The sequence below is a fragment of the Bos javanicus genome, chromosome 28 (genome assembly GCF_032452875.1).
Source record: "Bos javanicus breed banteng chromosome 28, ARS-OSU_banteng_1.0, whole genome shotgun sequence".
NCBI lineage: Eukaryota > Metazoa > Chordata > Mammalia > Artiodactyla > Bovidae > Bos > Bos javanicus.
Window position 1 is genome coordinate 43285791 of NC_083895.1, and position 18600 is coordinate 43304390.

General features: G+C 51.6%; 1 protein-coding gene across 4 annotated transcripts; it reads right to left on the reverse strand.

The window, feature by feature from the left end:
• Positions 1-1277: 1277 nt before the first annotated feature.
• SYT15B (synaptotagmin 15B) lies at positions 1278-12127 on the reverse strand. Of its 4 annotated transcripts, XM_061405581.1 has the most exons (8): positions 12045-12127; positions 10907-11099; positions 10218-10360; positions 9008-9303; positions 7372-7542; positions 6684-6804; positions 5276-5455; positions 3706-4377 (listed from the first exon to the last, which is right to left on the reverse strand). In XM_061405581.1, exons 1-8 carry the CDS (start codon positions 12049-12051, stop codon positions 4235-4237), a joined length of 1254 nt encoding a protein of 417 aa, XP_061261565.1. In that variant the 5' UTR covers positions 12052-12127; the 3' UTR covers positions 3706-4234. The 4 variants fall into 4 exon arrangements, with proteins under 4 accessions (XP_061261568.1, XP_061261565.1, XP_061261567.1 ...); XM_061405584.1 differs by lacking the exon at positions 5276-5455 and having other exon boundaries at positions 1278-4377; XM_061405583.1 differs by lacking the exon at positions 10907-11099 and having other exon boundaries at positions 10218-10448; positions 12045-12119.
• Between the last annotated feature and the right edge of the window lie 6473 nt (positions 12128-18600).

Consider the following 18600-nt stretch of genomic DNA (forward strand, 5'->3'; position numbering starts at 1 on the left):
AAACCATGTTATCTGCAAATAAGTATAGTTTTACCCCTTCTTTCATGATCTGGATTCCTTTTATTTCCTTTTCCTGTCCAATCACACAGCCACCACAATTTTGCAAGAGATAAAGAAGGCATGAAGATTGTAAAGGACGAAGTAAAACTATCATTCACAGAGGTCATTACTATATACAAAGAAAATACAAAGAATCTACAAACAATTACAAGTGACTTTAGCAAGGCCACTCACTAGGTACAAAGTCAATGTACAAAAGTCAATAGAATTTTTATATACTAGAAACAAATATAAAACACCTAAGAGGAAATCCAAGAGAAGAGGTACAAGAACACTTTCCTGTAAAACCACAAAACAAGTTTAAAGAAACTTGCAAAAACCCTAAAGAAATGGAGGGATACACCATGTCATACACATGTAATACACCATGTTAATGGGCTGAAGATTCAACATTTTAAAGATACCAAATTGTCCCCAAACTGAATATATTGAATGGAAAGTCCAACCAAGTTCTAGTACTTTTTTGGTGTGGAAATTAAGAAGCTGACTCTAAATGTTTTACGGAAATGCCAAGGGCTTCATTCTGCTTGGCTCACCTTGTGGACAGGATTGAGACCTGCTGTCTTAGGCCCATGGAGACACGGTGTCTTTTCGCCCTGACTGTATATGTGAACAGGGGCCAACCCGACAGAGCACCCCCACCTCCCCTTCAGAGCAGAGAGACTGCCTGTCTCTTGCCATTGAAAATGTTCAACTGTGAGTCAGACATGTCTGTCCATTCTGTCCTGCAAAGGGCATATTTACCAAATTTTCCAAGTGGCCCTGGAAAGGTCACTGAGACAAGAACCTCCCCTTGAAATGTGGGGGTAGTTGGCACCTGTGGTCTCGGGACCCCAAGAGAAAGGGGAACCATTCCATCTTAGTAGCTGGCTGTACAAACACACTGCTGTTGTTTAGTCACTAAGTGGTGTCTGACGTTCAACCCTTTGCGACCCCATGGCCTGTAGCCCACCAGGCTCCTCTGTCCATGGGGTTCTCCAGGCAAGAATACTGGAGGGGGTTGCCATTTTCTTCTTCAGGGGGTCTTCCTGGATCAGGGATTAAGCCCATGGCTCCTGCATTGGCAGGTGGATTATTCACCACTAAGCCACCAGGGAAGTCCCAAACAAACACATAGAGAATGCCATTACATGTGTGCTGTGATGCTGTTAGAAATTACTGCAGTGTTGGTTATGTTAAAAATCATGAAATATGTAAGGAAAAGCAAACACAAGGTATTCTGTGCATACAGACCACTAGCGGCAAGGCTTATATTTGTGCATTGACAGAGATTGGAGGTGAAGTCAAAGAGGCAACATTTCACTACTTTCTTTTGCAGAAGTTGCTTCACTGTGTAATAAAAGAGAAGATACCACTTAAGTGTTGTTTCAGTTACACAGAAACAAGGCTTGAATCTGCAAGCTTAGTAGTATTCAGGTGAAAATGATAACTGCTTGATAACAGTTATCAGTGACAAGCAGAGGGGCTGCTGGTGACTTTGAGTACATCTTCACAGGGAATCAATGACTATGGTTTGTGGGAACTTCCATCTTAGTGAAGTTGACACTGACACCTACCACAACACAGCAATCATAATGGATCTGCTGGGCTTACAGGCAAAGGTTTCAGCCCTATGGGCTATGCTTTGGCCATGTGCTTTCACCATTTCTTACCCGAGGTGGGAGGCCCAAGAGCAGATGACCAGAACCTGTCCACCACTTGGTACCTGGGCGGGCTGTTCACAGCATTCTCCTGCAGGTGTGAAGCCAGTGAGTCTTGATCCCCAAGAGCCTTCTCTTCCAAGCCATGCTGTCCAGGCGTCCTGGGACTGTTCCACACTTACACACCCAACCTAGTTGTCAGACTATGCTATTATATTCAGTTCAGTTCAGTTCAGTCGCTCAGTCGTGTCCAACTCTTTGCGACCCCATGAATCACAGCACGCCAGGCCTTCCTGTCCATTACCAACTCTGGGGTTCACTCAGACTCACGTCCATCGAGTCGGTGATGCCATCCAGCCATCTCATCCTCTGTCGTCCCCTTCTCCTCCTGCCTCCAATCCCCCCAGCATCAGAGTCTTTTCCAATGAGTCAACTCTTCGCACGAGGTGGCCAAAGTACTGGAGTTTCAGCTTTAGCATCATTCCTTCCAAAGAAATCCCAGGGCTGATCTCCTTCAGAATGGACTGGTTGGATCTCCTTGCAGTCAAAAGGACTCTCAAGAGTCTTCTCCAACACCACAGTTCAAAAGCATCAATTCTTCAGCACTCAGCCTTCTTCACAGTCCAACTCTCACATCCATACATGACCACAGGAAAAACCATAGCCTTGACTAGACGGACCTTTGTTGGCAAAGTAATGTCTTTGCTTTTGAATATGCTATCTAGGTTGGTCATAAATTTCTATTATATTAGGTTGGTGCAAAAGTAACTGCAATTTTGCCTTGTTGAAATTTGCTGTTTGATATTGGGATACATTCTTAAATAAATGTGGTTATATTACACATAATTTTAATGTGCATTTCTCACTTTATGTTTTTTGGTAATGACATTATTTGCTGTATATTTTATATTTATTTTAGACTATAGAAATGATGTTAAGAAAAAAGCAGACTTGGGTGATTTTTTTTTTTTAATTCAAGTGCAAAATAGGTTGTTAATAATCAGACAACTCAAAACATCAACAACACATTTGACCTAGGAACTGCTAATGAGCATACAGTGCAGCCGTGGTTCAAGAAGTTTTGCAAAGGAGACGAGAGCTTTGAAGATGAGGAGCGTAGTGGGTGACCATTGGAAGTTGACAACGACCAGTTGAGAGCAATCACTGAAACTGATCCTCTTACAACTACATGAGAAGCTGCCCATGAACTCAGCGTTGACCATTCTACTGTCACTTGGCATTTGAGGCAAACTGGAAAGGTGAAAAATCTCCATAAGTGAGTGCCTCCTGAGATGACCGGAAAAAAAACCAAACCATCGTTTTGAAGTGTTGTCTTCTCGTATTCTACATAACAGCAATGAACCATTTCTCTATCAGATTGTGACACGTGACAAAAAGTGGATTTGGTATGACAGCTGGTGACAACCAGCTCAGTGGGTGGCCTGAGAAGAAGCTCCAAAGCACTTCCCAAAGGCAAACTTGCACCAAAAAATGGTCATGGCCACTGGTGGTCTGCTGCCAGGCTGATCCACTACAGTTTTCTGAATCCCAGCGAAAGCATTACATCTGAGAAGTATGCTCAGCAAATGGATGATATGCACTGAAAACTCCAATGTCTGTAGCCAGCACTGGTCAACAGAAGGGCCCGATTCTTCTCCGTGATGATGCCCAACCGCACGTCGCACAACCAACATTTCAAAAACGGAACAAACTGGGCTATGAAATTTTGCCTCATCCACCGTATACCTCTCACCTACTGACTACCACTTCTTCAAGAATCTCTCAACAACTTTTTGCAGGGAAAACACTTCCACAATCAGCTGGAGGCAGAAAATGCTTTCCAAGAGTTCATTGAATCCTGAAGCACAAATTGTAATGCTACAGGAATAAACAAACTTATTTTTCATTGGTAAAAATGTGTTGATTGTAATGGTTCCTATTTTTATTAATAAGATGTATCTGAGCCTAGTTATAATGATTTAAAATTCACAGTCTGAAACTGCAATTACTGTTGTACCAACCTAATATTTATTGTGAACCAACTGAAGTAAACCCTTTAGACAACTTGTCTTCTCTGCCAGGCAGAAGGTAGAGAAACGACAGCAGAAAAAAGTGTAGGCTGAACATTAACACATCCTCAGCTTTCCAAGTTTCCACGGCACTCTACACATGTACAGCTACGCTTTCACTAAAGACACTATTTCTTCTCAGTGTCTGAGTTTCCAGTCCAATTCAAGACATGGATGACCAGGAGCCAGGATTCTAAGTCCAGGCAGCCCCATGGGCAAAGAAGGACAGAGTGAGTCAAGGAGGGCCTCTCGGGCTGCTGAGATGTAACCCACTGGTCACACCACTGCCCAGGCCAGGGCTCTCTTGTCCCCTCTTCTCTCCTATACATCAGCATACATATTCCCCCAGCTCAGGCTGACTCTGCAGCCCAGTGAGTTGCTGGATGCAGTGTCTGAGCCTGTGGCTGTCAGGCATGGCTATGGGGAGAGAGAGCTTCTGGAGCAGACCTGAGTTCCCCGCCCTGGTTAGGGCTTGGTGGTGCGGCAAAGTGCATGCCAACGCCTCACCAACTCCTTGGGTTTGCTAAGCATCTCGTTCCAGTGCTCCAGTTCTCTGCCGCGGGTGTACATGTAGGGGCCCACCACCACCCGGCCCAGCTCGTGACTCCCTGCAGGGGAGGGAGAACATGGTCATTCTCGGAAGCTTAGAAGCCACCTCACCTAAGCCATCCCCAGGGCCTTCCCTCTCTCTCACTCACTCCTTCTCTTAAGGGAAGTAGCCAGCTCCCTCCCTCTTTAACAGCCTCCAAAGGGGTCCTGACTTTGCTCTGGAGCTGGAGCTGACGGGGAAGGGAGCCCAAGTAAAGAGCCTGCCCTTCAGTGCGGGCACCCATTCTGCCCCCCATCCTCCTGGTGGGCCATCAAACTGCCTTGCATCAAAGAGCTGAGGGAGGAAGGGGCCCCTCCAGAAAGAAGCCCTCTTCCCTCAGTCAACTTGTATATTCAGCAGGAACACTCAACAATAATTTTTGCCTTTTACCAAGTATCACAGTGGAGAAGGGGCCTAAGCTCTGACCCATGAGACCAGCTGACCTGACAGCTCTGCCTCAGTGACGTGCACCCTGGAGTGAGGGGCAGTGCGGGATAACTCCACCCTCTCATCCACCCTGAACCTCACCCAGGACCCTCAGGGCTTGTACAGAGGGCACGAGGCAACACAGGGCACATAAAGACCCAGAGCACCAGGTCGCTTGGCCAGTGCAAGTAGCTATGCTGTTTTCCAACCTCTCTGGCGATCTGCCCCAGGACGGAGTAGCAGGGGCCATCCTTTAACCTCTTTCTAGGGTCCTGTGGACAATGACACCAGACTAAAGCTGGGTGTGAGCTCCAGCTATCTCACTAGCAAGCTCCGTGTCCTTGGGTAAATATCTTAGCCTCTCTGAGCACTAGTTTCCTTCGGCACAGAACAGAAACCATACGGCTCCCTCCAAAGGGTCCACGCTTCCTGAATGCACAGCAGCCCCTCCTCAGCCCAATCCCCAGGCTGACAGTGAGGGGCAGCCTTACTGTCCCCTTCGGCGCTCTGCAGCACTGTCAGGCTGAGGCTTGCCGTGTCCAGCTCAGCGGGGACGGCTTTGAAGCTGAAGGTCTCGCTGTACACAGGGTTGGTGGAGCCCAGCACAGCTGAAGTCTTCTTGCACTTGACAAACTTGTTGTGGTTCATCAGAGACACTTTGACAAACACACCTGAGGGGCAGGACAGACTGCAGGCTGGGAGGGACAGGCAGGGGGCCCGGCCTCCTGCCCGTGGGAGCCTGGGTGGGCGGGCTCATGCCTCGCCTGGGTGCCAGGACCCCATTGCTCACAACTGCTGCAGCCAAAGGGCGTTACAAGAGGAAACGGGGTTGATTAGCGTACTGCCTACAGCCAAGGAAATGCTTGGCTCCCTTCCTCTTCCTTCCTCTCTGCCTCCTGAACGCACCCAAGGTTTGGCTGGCCCTTGTTACTGCAGCCTGGCACCACACGCCCATCCGTCCCCATTGTGGGGTGGATCCTCCTTGCTGGGCGCCCAGGCCTCCTGGGGCCCTTAAGCACCCCATTCAGAGGTCAAGTTTTTAATTTTTTTTGGGGGGGGGGAGTTGCTGTTAGATGGGTTTTGAATCCACAGTGGAAGGCTGAATGCCAGCTTGCTTATAATGACCCAAATGCAGAGACACACAAAGGGCAGACAACCACCCCCTTGCTGGGGGCCCCACAATGGGGCTGGACATTTAGGGTGAGCCAGAGTGGGGTCTGCATTCCTCCAGCTCCTGAGTTCTAGCTGAGTGTCAAGCTCTGCATGCAGGGACACCCTGTTCGCTGCTCCCTGCCCTGGGAGGAGCCCTCGCTTTGCAGAAGGGCAGGGCTGGAGACAGGCAGCACAGTACAGGAGCCAAGGCACTGCTTTGGGAAAAGGGAGGGGCAGGCTTGGTCTTAGGGTTCTTAGGGGTCTTGGTGAAGGCCAAGGGGATGCAGCCTTGGGATCAACGTAAGGAAGCAATTTCTCACACCCTAGCTGTGCAGAGCGGAGAAGGCAATGGCACCCCACTCCAGTACTCTTGCCTGGAAAATCCCATGGGCAGAGGAGCCTGGTTGGCTGCACTCCATGGGGTTGATAAGAGTCAGACACGACTTCACTTTCACTTTTCACTTTCATGCACTGGAGAAGGAAATGGCAACCCACTCCAGTGTTCTTGCCTGGAGAATCCCAGGGACGGGGGACCTTGGTGGGCTGCCGTCTATGGGGTCGCACAGAGTCAGACACGACTGAAGGGACTTAGCAGCAGCAGCAGCTGTGCAGAGAGGGAGGGTGTGGCTTGGGAGGCAGCAATGCTCCTGGTAGCACATGCAAGCAGAAACCGGATGGCCAGGGATGAGGGCCAGACTCCAGGCTCCAAGATCATGGGCTGGGCCCTGCCCCAGGGGGAAACCTTACTGACAAAACTCGTGTTCTCCCGGAGCCGGAGTCCCTTGGCTCGCAGCACAACCACGGTGAGGCGGTTCAGACGGTCATTGTAGCTGAGGCAGAACTGGAGGTCACCAAATTCGGAGGGAGCCTGGAGAAGCCAAGAGGAAAGCACCCCAGGTAGGTGCTGGAGGCCCCCATGCCTTCCTCCTTCCTCCTGGCAGGCAGGCCCGGGGTACTCATGACATAGCCATACTCCTTCCTTGAAGCCCATCCACCATTTTACAGATGGGGAAACTGAGGTCTGGGGAGTTGAAGGGGCCTGCTGAAAATCACATAGTAAGGACCAGAGCTGAGGATTCAAACCTAGGAATGGGGAATTCCAAGGCCTATTCTGAGTCATCCTTATGGGGTGGGGGGGTATTGGGGGAAGAGTGGGTAATTTCCTTGGCAGGTCCATTTGAGGTGCCAACTTTCATAGCTATCTGATCTGGATGGGAATCCAAATGTGGTTTTTCCAGGATGCTCCAAGTAATCTCCAGGGCAAAAGAGCCTCAGGTGCACCTCCACTGTCCCATGCAGCTCTGGCCTGGGCCCTCCACCGCGAGTCGCACTTGTAGGGGTAGTGGCCAGTATTCTGCTGGGCCACACCTGCTGGCTGTCTACGGTGGTCAGACTCATGGTCGTCTGGCATGTGTCTGGTGACCCTAACCTTTACCTCCAGGCTCTCAGCTTCCAGGTCTCTCCAGAGGACGCGCCGGCAGTTGCCCGCCAGTGTCTCCTTCTTCAGAGGGAACAGCACTTGGCCTAGGAGCTGGTGCTTCCTCTGCCTGTCCACGTGGTACACTGAGAACCTCAGCACCCTCTGGTTGACGCTCTTGCTGGATACCTTGGAGAGACGAGGGCCCGGCTGGAGTCAGGAAGGGTCAGGGGATGGGATGACGTGATATGTTGTTCTGGAAACAGAATCTTTCCATGAGGGGTACCTCAACCAGGGACCTGCACACCCCAAACCCAGGCATCCTCAGGGGACCCTTTGCCTCAGTGGGGCCAGTGTCCCCAGGAGGTGGAAGGCTGTGCCAGAGCCTTGCCACATAGAGTGTGGTCCCAGAACCAGCAGCACCCACCACCCCCGGGACCTTGTTAGAAACGCAGGACCTTGGGCTCCACTCAGACCCACCAAGCAGAATCTACCATTTAACAGGCATCCAAGTGAGTTGCCTAAACTAAAAGTGTGAGAGGCTCCCACCCTGGAGCCCAGGGAACCCCCCGTCTTTGCTATCTGAATTTGGCACCTGAACAGTCCTCTCCCTGAGACTCAGTCTCCTCACCTGTAAGATGGAATAATTGTTCTTACTCTCTGGGTTATAAACCCCCAATCAAAGGGCCTGGCTTATGGCAGATGGTTAATTAAATTTGATTTTCTTCTCTTTCTCTTCCCTAGAGAGGGAAGCACAGAGAGGCCAGGGTAAGGTTGGTGCAGGCACAGGGCAGGGGATGATTCAAACCTCCCCACCTTGGATTTTGAGGTTCCAAGAACAGCAGGTTCACCTGTGAATTCTCACAGCCTGAGCCCAGCAGGACGGCCTTGGGCTGGGCCCCATGCCACCCCTCTTCTCAGTGCTCAGCCCCGGAAGAAGGTAGAAATCACAGTCTTCCCAGTTGCAGACAAGCCTCTCCTTACCTTGCCAGTCAGCTTCCGGCCCTGCTCTTAAAAATGTTTGTCCAAGGCCTCTTGGGAGCTCTTGATTGCTGGCTTCCCATAAGGGCCCCAGTCACCTGCTGAGGCTCTCAAGGCCTCTGTGCGCTTGGCTCAGTGCCTCATCACCTCAGGACCCTGAGCTCACCTGTCCCCCATGCTGCAGAGGTACCACCTGTCGCAAGATGGCTCTCGGGCCCTGCTCTGGCCTCTGACAGGACGAGTGAGTCTGGTCCCCACCCCAAGAGGCCTAGGTGGGGGTGGAGGGTCTCACCCTCCACCTTCCATGGATGACAATGTCAGAAATCTCATCGTGTTCCAGGGTCTTGGCTGCCTTCCTGAGTCCCATAAGCCAGGGCCTGGCATTCAGTGGGCACTCCAAGAATATGTTTCTCTTTCTCCCTTCCAGGCAGCCTGTACAGGAGGAGCCCAGCCCTCTGCCCCCTCATCCTTCCAGCCTCTCATCTTCCCCCACCATCAAGGGTCAGGGCTCTTGTACACCCTGGCCTGGCAGGTGGCGTAGAGTAGAGCCTGTGGTATGGGGCCCCTGGGGCTGCAGGGCCCTGGTTAGCACTGGAGGCTGGGCTCTCCTGCACAATGTCTGTTCTTCCCAGGAGGCAAAGGGCCCTGGGCCCTGCCCGCTCAGAGGTCATACCTGAAAGATGAAGTGTTCGTCGAACTGTGGACTGGTGGTTCTGCGTTTGGTCTTAGACTGGAGGAAGCGCCGCTCATCGGGCAGCAGGTGGAGCTTCACCAGGGGGCTACAGTTCTCTGAGGGGGCGTGCAGCCGCTGTGCCTTGATCAGGCCCACCAGCAGCCGCTCGGCCTCCTGCTGGTATTCCACGGAGAACCACAGCCGTCCCAGGCAGCCCTCAGGGAAGTCAGCCTCACTTTGGTCCTCTGGGATCTTGTAGAGCTCAGGGTTGATGGTCCCCGCCACACATGCATCTCCTACAACACAGGGACTGGGAAGACTGGCAGGCCAGGGGAAGGCAGGGGCGTGGGGACCGCAAGCTCTGGCTCTTCCACCCCTCCCTGCCCAGCCCTTCTTGGCTGAGTCTTGACAAGGTAGTTCGCCGGCTTCTCCTGACCACATTCGCCCCACTCTCTTCTCCAGACTAAACACAGCCTCTCTCTAGTGCAGCTCTGCAGGACGCATTCTCAGCACTAAGGCATTCTACATCCGGGCCTGCTCCTCCTGGCAGAGGACACAGTATTCATTCAACCCTTGCCCCCATGACTGACCCCCACCCCTAGAGGTCAGGGCCGCCAATGTGGGTGCAGTGCTCAGTATCTGGCCTGGCTCCTTTCTGTGGTGTCCCAGAGGATGTCTCAGTGATAAAATGCTGCCTGTTGTCTTCCTCTTTAAATTGTAAGGGCTTAGCTAATTACTGGGTGGTTCTTAGTGAGGTCTCCAGAGCAAGGGGGTGGGCAGAAAGCTGTGTGCCCAGCTTCCACCATTCTGCTCTCTGGATTGGCCAACCCATCATCCTGGAGGAGGACCCAGCACAGGTGCTGTACCTGGGAACACTGGGTTTCCAACCCCAGATTTGTTGCTTACTGCCTCTGTGACCTCGGGCATGGCACTGTTACCCTCCCAGGCCTCAGTTTATTAATGTGTAAAATGGGGTGATTCCCCCAGCCATGGTCTAACTCCAAAATGGCACGTGAAGCCATACCTAGCCCAGCCTGGGATGCAGCAGGCATTGGTAAACTGAAATACCTAGAAAGAGTGGTCACTGGGCAACTCTGGCATCCTGGGTCCCATCTGGACTCTTTTCAGGAGCCAGGCCATGAAAGCAGATGGGTCTGTCCTGGCCTGGGCATACCATGACCCCTGGGCAGGCCCTGGTGGGCACACTCACCAAGATTGCTGCCAGTGGTGTGGGGCAGGAGCTCCAGGGCTGGGTAGGGGTCCTGTGGGACCTGGGCCCACTCTCTGCTGCTCCGGGGTACCCAGTCTTGGCTTTGGAGGGAAGGGGGCACCACAAATGGCACGCCTGGTGGCCTGTCCAGAGGCAGGGAGATGACAAATAGGTAGCAGGTGAATGGTATGGCTTCAGAGTGCTCAGCCCAGAGAGTGTAAGTGTCAGGAACTAGAGGAGAAAAAGCCAGCAGGAGCTGGAGGAGGCAAGAGCACCATCTTCTGGGCCCACACCAGGGGACGCGCACAGCCACCTCCTCCGTCTGCCCACAGCCGTGGTGAGTGGCGTAGGAGCGCAGCTCCTGGAGTCCATCTGCCTGAGTTTGAATGCCTGTTCTGCCACTTCCTAGTTGTGCTATCTGGACTTACGTCCATTGAGCCTCAGTTTCCTCAGCTGGAAAATGGGCTTCATAACACCTGCCTCATAGCTGTGGCTCAGATTCTGGGGTTTCTTTTTTCTTTTTTTGGGGGGGGGGGTTTCTTTGTGATTGCTCCTGGCCTGCTGACAGCATAGAGGAGGCGCTCCATAAACAAACAGACCTTTCCTTCTCCACCCCACTCCAAGGGAAACTCCACAGGGAGGGCCTGAAGCAAGGCCAGGAGCTCCCTTAGCCCCACATCCTGCCTCACCTGCTTGCCTGGGTCCTGGCATCCAGAGGGCAGAGCGCGTCTCCCTGTGTGCTGGAAGCAGCTGTGGTCTCTGACAGCTCCTCATAGGTGAATGTGGCACAGAGTCTCTTCCAGAGATAGTAGCTCACCCCAGTCAACAGCAGCAGCAGCAGCAGCCCCCCAAGGATGCCCCCAACCACCAGGGCCACCTGCTCTGGGGGCAGACACCACTAGTACTGTGATGCCTGGGGAAAGTCACTCCCCTTCACACCACGGGCATTCTGGAGACAGAATCTGGGTAGCACCCACCTCCCTGGGTTGGATCCCAGGAATAACACAGAAGCAGAGCTCATGTGCTCATGTATCTGCTGGCGAAGGGCGCTGCTGGCTCGGCTCTGCTTTTCTCAGGGGAAAAGCCATTGCCCTTGAGGTCCTAACGCCCCGAACAGAGCTGTCTGGTTCTGGACTTGGAATCTTGGGTCAAATGAACCATTTTTCCTTGTGCTTCTGTGTAGAAACTAAGCCTTCTCTTATCAGAACCTCCATCTTCCCTGGACTCCTGTTCAGGGTGGTGGGCAGCAGGCGCTTAAGGAAAGCCAGGGAAGAGATGATGCTCTGGGTGGCATTCAGAGCCCTATTCTTTGGGTCCCGGAACCTGCTGAGAGGTTGGGCTCTGGCTTTAGTTCTGTAACTTTCTCTAAAAACCTCTCCTTCCCCTCAGCCTTCTATCACAGCAAGCCCACATATAGGGGAGTCGGTGGGAGGCGGTGGAGGCGGGGAGCAGCGAGTGTGAGAAACCAAGACACACTGGCACTCTGCTGCCAGTAGCTGCCCCCACACTTGCCCAGACCCGGGAGGCTTCACCCTGAGCTAACTGAGAGAGCTCTGCCCCTCTATCCCGCACTAGGCGAGGAATGTCCTTCCTTTGGGTCACCCTTGAGGCCGGGGGCTTCCCCGACCCGGGGATCAGGACTGGGTTGGTTGGTAAGAAGGAAAGACACCCACACCTCCTGACCCGCAACTATCTACGAGGAGTGGGCCTCAACTCTATCCCCACACCTGGCTAGGAGCGGGAGCAGGGCAGAGGCAGCGCCCCAGAGGGTGGCAAAGGGGCACCGCGCGGCGCCGGGGGCGTGGGAGGGGAGGCGAGGGCACTTACCTTCCATGGGGCTGCTCTAGCCGGCCGTCGGGGGCGCGGGCCCGAGCTTGATCTCGCCTGTGTCTGTGCCTTCAGCCGCTGCCAGGCGGTTTTAAAGCGCTGAGCGGGAAGGAGGGGTGGGGGTGGCGGTAGAGGGCGGTGCCTTGGGGCGCTCGGGTTAGCGGCGGATGGCGCGAGGCACAGAGCCGGCTCCCAGAGGCCGCAGCTCCGCCCGGCCCGGCCCAGATGGTGGCTCAGGAGGGGCGCGGAGTCCACCATGCGCTGCTGGAACCCCAGGGCTCCGCTCAGGGCTGGGGGCCTGGGGCTCCGTGCGTTTAAGGCGCCAGGGCCAGGCCTCCCCGGGCAGAGCTAAAACCTCCTATGCTGGCTTTTCGCCCCTGACGACCTTGTCTTTGCGCTGTGCTCGTCTAAGAATGCCCTCAGCCAGCGTGCACCCGTTCCCCGCCCCGTCAAGGATGCGCACTCCGGCACCCGCGCAACCTCCCTGTAGGGAGCTGGTGTGCCGGCGTCTTAGACCTCAAAGAAACTCTAAGTGGAGAAGGAAAGGAAGTTATTTGGGGGAAGGAGGTGGGTCTTGTTATTTTGGGGCTTTGAAGGTTGTGTCCAAAGACAGAGCCTGAGCCTGGACCTTGCTCCCACGCGCACCAGGTGTGTAGGAGGGTTCCCTTTCCTCCACAGTCTCTCCAGCACCTGTTGGCAGACTTTTTGATGATGGCCACTCTGACCAGTGTAAGGTGACACCTCGTTTGATTTGACTTTCATTTCTCTGCTAGTTAGTAATGTTGAGCATCTTTTCATGTACTTTTATATGTTAGTTATATGTCCCCTTTGCAGAAATGTCTGTTTAGATCTACCCATTTTTTGATTGGGTTGTTTGACTTTTTCACATAGAGCTGCGTGAGCTATTTGTATATTTTGGAGATTAATCCCTTCTCAGTCGCTTTTTTTGCAAATATTTTCTCTCATTCTGTGGGTTGTCTTTTTATTTTTTGTTTATGGTTTCCTTTGCTATGCAGAAACTTCTGAGTTTAATTAGGCCCCATTTATTTATTTTTGTTTTTATTCTTATTACTCTAGGAGGTAGATCCAAAAAGATACTGTTGTGATTAATGTCAAAGAGTGTTCTGCCTGTGTTTTCCTCTAAGAGTTTTATAGTGTCCAGCCTTACATTTAGAACTTTGATCCATTGTGAGTTTACTTTTCTGTAAGGTGCTAGAGAATGCTCTAATTTCATTCTTTTACATGCAGCTGTCCAGTTTCCCCAGCACCACTCAGAGACTGTTTCTCTACTGTATTTTCTTGCCTCTTTTGTCATAGATTAATTAACGATAGGTTCTGCCTCCCTCTTTCTTATAAGAACCTTTGTGATTTCATGGGGCACACACAGATAATCCTTGATAATCGCTGCATCTCAAGGTCCTTAACTTAATCATATTTATAATGTCCCCTTTTCCAGGTAAAGTAACCTGGTTCCAGGAACTAAGGAGTGGACATTTTTGGAGGCATTATTATGCTGAGCACAGTGTCTGGGCAGCCCTCAGGGAGAGATGGTTTATATTCTCCTACCTCTTGCTGTCTGGAGCTCTCGACACTCCCAGGCTGGGACCAGACAGCTAGCAAGGCCCTTCTGCCCCCAGATGGTAACCCTGCAGCCACCTTATTACCACAGCACACCGGCTCCCCCTTGACCTGCAACTGTCCTACTTGCCTGACCATCCCTCCCTGATGGGCATGGCACAGACTCAGGTTGGCCACCTGCACAGTTGGGCCTCAGCTTCCTGGGGGTCTTCTGAATGTGGGGTGGGGCAGTAGCTGCTTTGGAAAAGGCTATGCCTGTGGCTAGTCTATGCCAGGCTTAGAGCTGCCCATCCTCTCCCAGCCCTGTGCTATACCATCCCAGGGCCCCATCACCCTCCTTGGCTTCCTTATCTCACCAGTCACACCCAAGCAGTCACCAAGTCCTGCCAGCTCTTCCTCCTCCATCCATCTTCATCTCCATCAAGAACTTTGCCCAGGTCTCCATTATGCCTCACCTCCTCAACTTCCTCTCTGCGGTTTAGATTCGATCTCCTACTCCTGCCCTCAGCTTATGTCTTCTAGGCTCCTCTCTCCATTCTCACCCACATGGACACCCCATATTCCTCCATTTTTCTGCCATGCTCAAGGTCCAGACTGATGGAACTGTTTCTGGCAGCGCTGCTACTGAACTGGATGTGTGCATGCGTGCGTGCATGTGTACTAAGTCGCTTCAGTCATGTCCAACTCTCTGTGACCCTATGGACCATAGCTCACCAGGCTTCTCTGTCCCTGGGGATTCTCCAGGCAAGAATATTGGAGTGAGTGGGTTGCCCTGCCCTCCTCCAGGGGATCTTCTGGACCCAGGGATCAAACCTGCATCTCCTGCCTCCTGCATTGGCAGTCTTGCACTGGATACCTTCTCATTATACTACCCTCTCCTCGTGGCTCATACCATGAAGAATCTGCAACATAGGAGACCCAGGTTTGACCTCTGGGTCAGGAAGATTCCCTGGAGAAGAGAATGGCTACCCACTACAGTATTCTTGCCTGGAGAATTCCAGGGACAGAGGAGCCTGGCGGGCTACAGTCCATGAGATGACAAAGTGTCGGACACCACTGAGCAACTAACACTTTACTTTCACTTCCTGCCTGAGATATTCGGGCCCACTATCCTTCCCCACTGCTTATCCTTCAGAATGAAGTACTATGACTCTCCTTCCTTCTCCATGAAGCTCCTTCCCTATCTTCACTGTACCTGTAGCTGCCATGTTGCTTTATAGGACTCTGTGTTTGTGAGTGTCACTCCAGCTCACTCTCCCGGGCAGACCAGGACTTCTGTGAAGGCAGGGGGCCATGTGTTATTTATCTTAGCATTCCCAATACCCACCTCCAGGCCAAGGCAGTGCTGAATGGTGGATGAAGAACTTGTGCCCTCAGGCTGAGCTGCTTCTTGGCTTCCTCCACCTTTGTCCATGTATCACACATCTTGGGTCCACCCTTCAGAGTCTGACAGGAGCTCCTTGGCCTAGCCCTGGAGACCAGCTGCTGGGTCTGGCACTCACTTTGCTATCACTATCTGCAAGCACCTTACACGTCCAGCCAGCCCATTGCGTTTTGAGTCTTTCTTCTTCCACCGGAAGATGAGAGCAGATGGCAGGAGGTAATTCACCTTTCCTGTTGCTCCTTATGTCCTGGGTATCGGGATGAAAGCTTGATGCTCCTGATTCCACTCAACTCTGCCTGTGTCAGCCAGCCCTGCAGGGACCACCCCTTTAGACGAGGAAACCAAATCAAAGAGTTTCCATTGCCCACTCAATAAGTGGTGGAGCTGGACCCGACACCAGGCCCTCCTCATTCCTTTCTCGTCACTGACCACTGAAGGCCCAGGCAAGGCCCCAGGGGACCATTTCCTGTGGTGATGACCGTGAACAAGGCCAACAGCCACGTGCACTGTGGTCAGTCTCCCTCAGTCCACTGTCCTGTGGAGGTTCTAAGACCGGGCTGGCCTGGAGCCAGCTCCATAGAACAGAATGGCCTCTGGTTCTGGCTGCCGTCCGGGCCCTGCTTCCTGTTTTCAGGTCTTGCTTAGGATTCTCTGGGAGCTAGGAAATCTTGAAACAGCAGCAGACAATGTTTCTCTTTTCCATGGCCAAAAGGAAGTCATATTTCCACTGGAAAAAGCATTTCCAAGGAGGTTTGCAGGAAGTCCAAGTGTTTAAAGGCCTGAAAATGTCTGCAGGTGATTAATAATTCAGTGCAATGGATGATTCATGAGAAAGGCCACTTTTAATTAACCTTAAGAATCAGCCCTGTCTAAGGAAGCGTCGTCTCTCATCACTTAGGAACAGAGAGGCCAGAGCAGGATAAAGGCCATGCTGAGAAACATGTGGAAGACTGTGTTTCTGACATTTATGTCAATTCCAGCCCGGTCACCCCACGTCCCTCTTTGTGAGGTGGGGGAGGGTTCCCCCTTCTGCATCATCTCTATTCTCTGGTGTTATTAAGGAGGCCTGGCATGCTGCGATTCATGGGGTCGCAAAGAGTCGGAGACGACTGAGCTACTGAACTGAACTAGCATGAATTTCCATAACCTCTTTTTCTGAGGATTTTGGAGAGAGTATCTATCCTTGTCATGTCCGAAGGTCCCTCCTTCTCTGCACTCCACCGCGCTGGCTCCAAATGTGTGCCATCCTAAGGACAACCACCCAGGGTCCCAGGATGGAGACCAGAGCCCATGGCTTATTGCTGCCTCCCAGGAATGTTCTTGGCTTCCCGGCTCAGTTCTCCCTGCTTCCCGTCCCCTGCCTGGCAGCCTTTTTCCTGTCCTGGCAACAGCGTCCTGCCTTCTCTTTCTTAAGAACTAGAATTTTCTCTCCTTCTTGTTCACATAGTAACTGATGGAGGTGGATCTCTTCTGTTTCCCCACATCACCAGATCACCTCTGTTCTGGAGCTTTGCATATGACCCAGGCCACAGGGGTAGATTCAGGGGTGAGTCATGAGCTGCTGCTAAGTCGCTTCAGTCATGTCCGACTCTTTGCGATCCCATAGACAGCAGCCCACTAGGCTCCTCTGTCCCTGGGATTCTCCAGGCAAGAATACTGGAGTGGGTTGCCATTTGCTTCTTCAATGCATGAAAGTGAAAAGTGAAAGTGAAGTCATTCAGTCGTGTCCAACTCCTAATGACCTCATGGACTGCAGCTTACCAAGCTCCTCCGTCCATGGGATTTTCCAGGCAAGAGTACTGGAGTGGGGTGCCATTGCCTTCTCCAAGTCATGAGCTAATCAGGATCAATCCTGGAATTTTTGTGGGATCCCTCCCTTTTTCGGTGAGTGTTGTTGAGCTGAAGGAGCTAAGTCTAGGGCTGTTGGGAGCACCTGTGTGGAGGAATGTATGTGAGACAGGAGCTCAGAGAAGTGCAGGCCGCCTGATGAATCTGTCTGGCCCCTGGTCCTGCTGTTCAGGCAGCCATCTATCCTTAGGTGGTCCAATAAATTAAACCTTTTTTTTTTTCTTGAACCAGTATGAGTTGATTTCTGATATTTGAAACTAACACTCTTAATTAATTGTTAGCCAAGGCAGGAGATGAATGACTGGGGAGAGGGGAAGCAAGCTCTGTGAGTCTCTTTTTCCCATTATACTCAGGCGGAAAGTGAGGGACACTGAGGTGATGAGACTAAGAAGTGGCTGGTCAGGTTTGATTAGCAGGTCTAGCTCCAGGTCCCCTGAACACTAAGGCTGGCCCTCAGACAGAGCAGAAGTCAAACATTAGTAGTTGCGGCTTGCAGGCTCTAGAGTACAGCCTCAGAAGCTGTGGCACATGGACTCAGTTGCCCCAAGGCATGTGGTCTCTTCCCAGATCAGGGTTTGAACCCATGTCCCCTGCATTGGCAGGTGGATTTTTATCCACTGTACTAAAATGGAAGTCCCCATAATGTCAGTTTTCCAAAGTGGCTGAGAATCAGCTAGACAACTGGCCCATAGTGAGAAAGAAAATTCTGGAAGAGTGGAAGAGAGTAAGGACTTGGGAGATGCCTTTGTTGAGGGCTGAGGCTGTGATGTTGGACGCTTTGCAAGAGGGGCAGGTGGGCAGCCAAACTCTCCCCTCAAGCCCAGGGAGCTTTGGCTGGGTAGCTATACTCTCCCTCAGGCCCAGGGAGCTCAGGACCACTCCGAGCGCTTGCTTCAGGAGGAAATGGATTGGCCGTTGGTGTGCACAGGCAACTGTGGCTTCTGTCTTGAGATGTCAGAGAGAGAACCAGAGACCAGAGCAATCTGCTGCTGTGCTGGGAAGTAGCTACGCTCCCTCTATTGGGAGTCAGAGACTTACGGAAGTCAGGGACTAGACGTGCCACTGGCGGTGGGAATGTGGGCCTGGGTATGACGCAGAACTACCAGTTACATACATACTCTTTTTAAGTTTATTTTCCATTAAAAGTTATTATAAGATACTGATTATAATTCCCTGTGCTACACAGTGGATTTTTAAAAAATCTATTTTGTATATAGTACTGTGTGTCTGTTAACCTCAAACTCTGAATTTATCCTCGTCCACCTCTTTCCCCTTTGGTAACCGTAAGTTTGTTTTCTATGCTGTAGTAGGTTTGTTTTTTTTTTTATCAGTTAAGACTTATTTTGGCTTCTTCTTACAGAAAACCTGGTTAAATGTGTCCTAAACCATAAGGAAATTTATTACTGTACTCTATTAACTCGAAGATGCCATTGATTATGAAAATGTATCACTATCATACCACTTTGCATAAGAAAAGATGCTATCAAACTATGAAGCAATTCTTTATTATCAAACAGTTGACATGTGACTTGATTTTAAAGGTGTTATGTGTGAAAAAGAATATGGCTCTAAGAATTGGTGAAATATGGTATTTCTTAACAAGAAATTGGAGTTAGATGGCCTCAGTTTGGTTTGGCAAAGAATATCATCCAAGACTGAGGCTCCTTGTGTCTTTCTGCTTTGCCATCTCAGCATGTGTCACCTTAAAGCTGCAAGACTTCTACTGTAGCACCAAGCTTGGTGTTC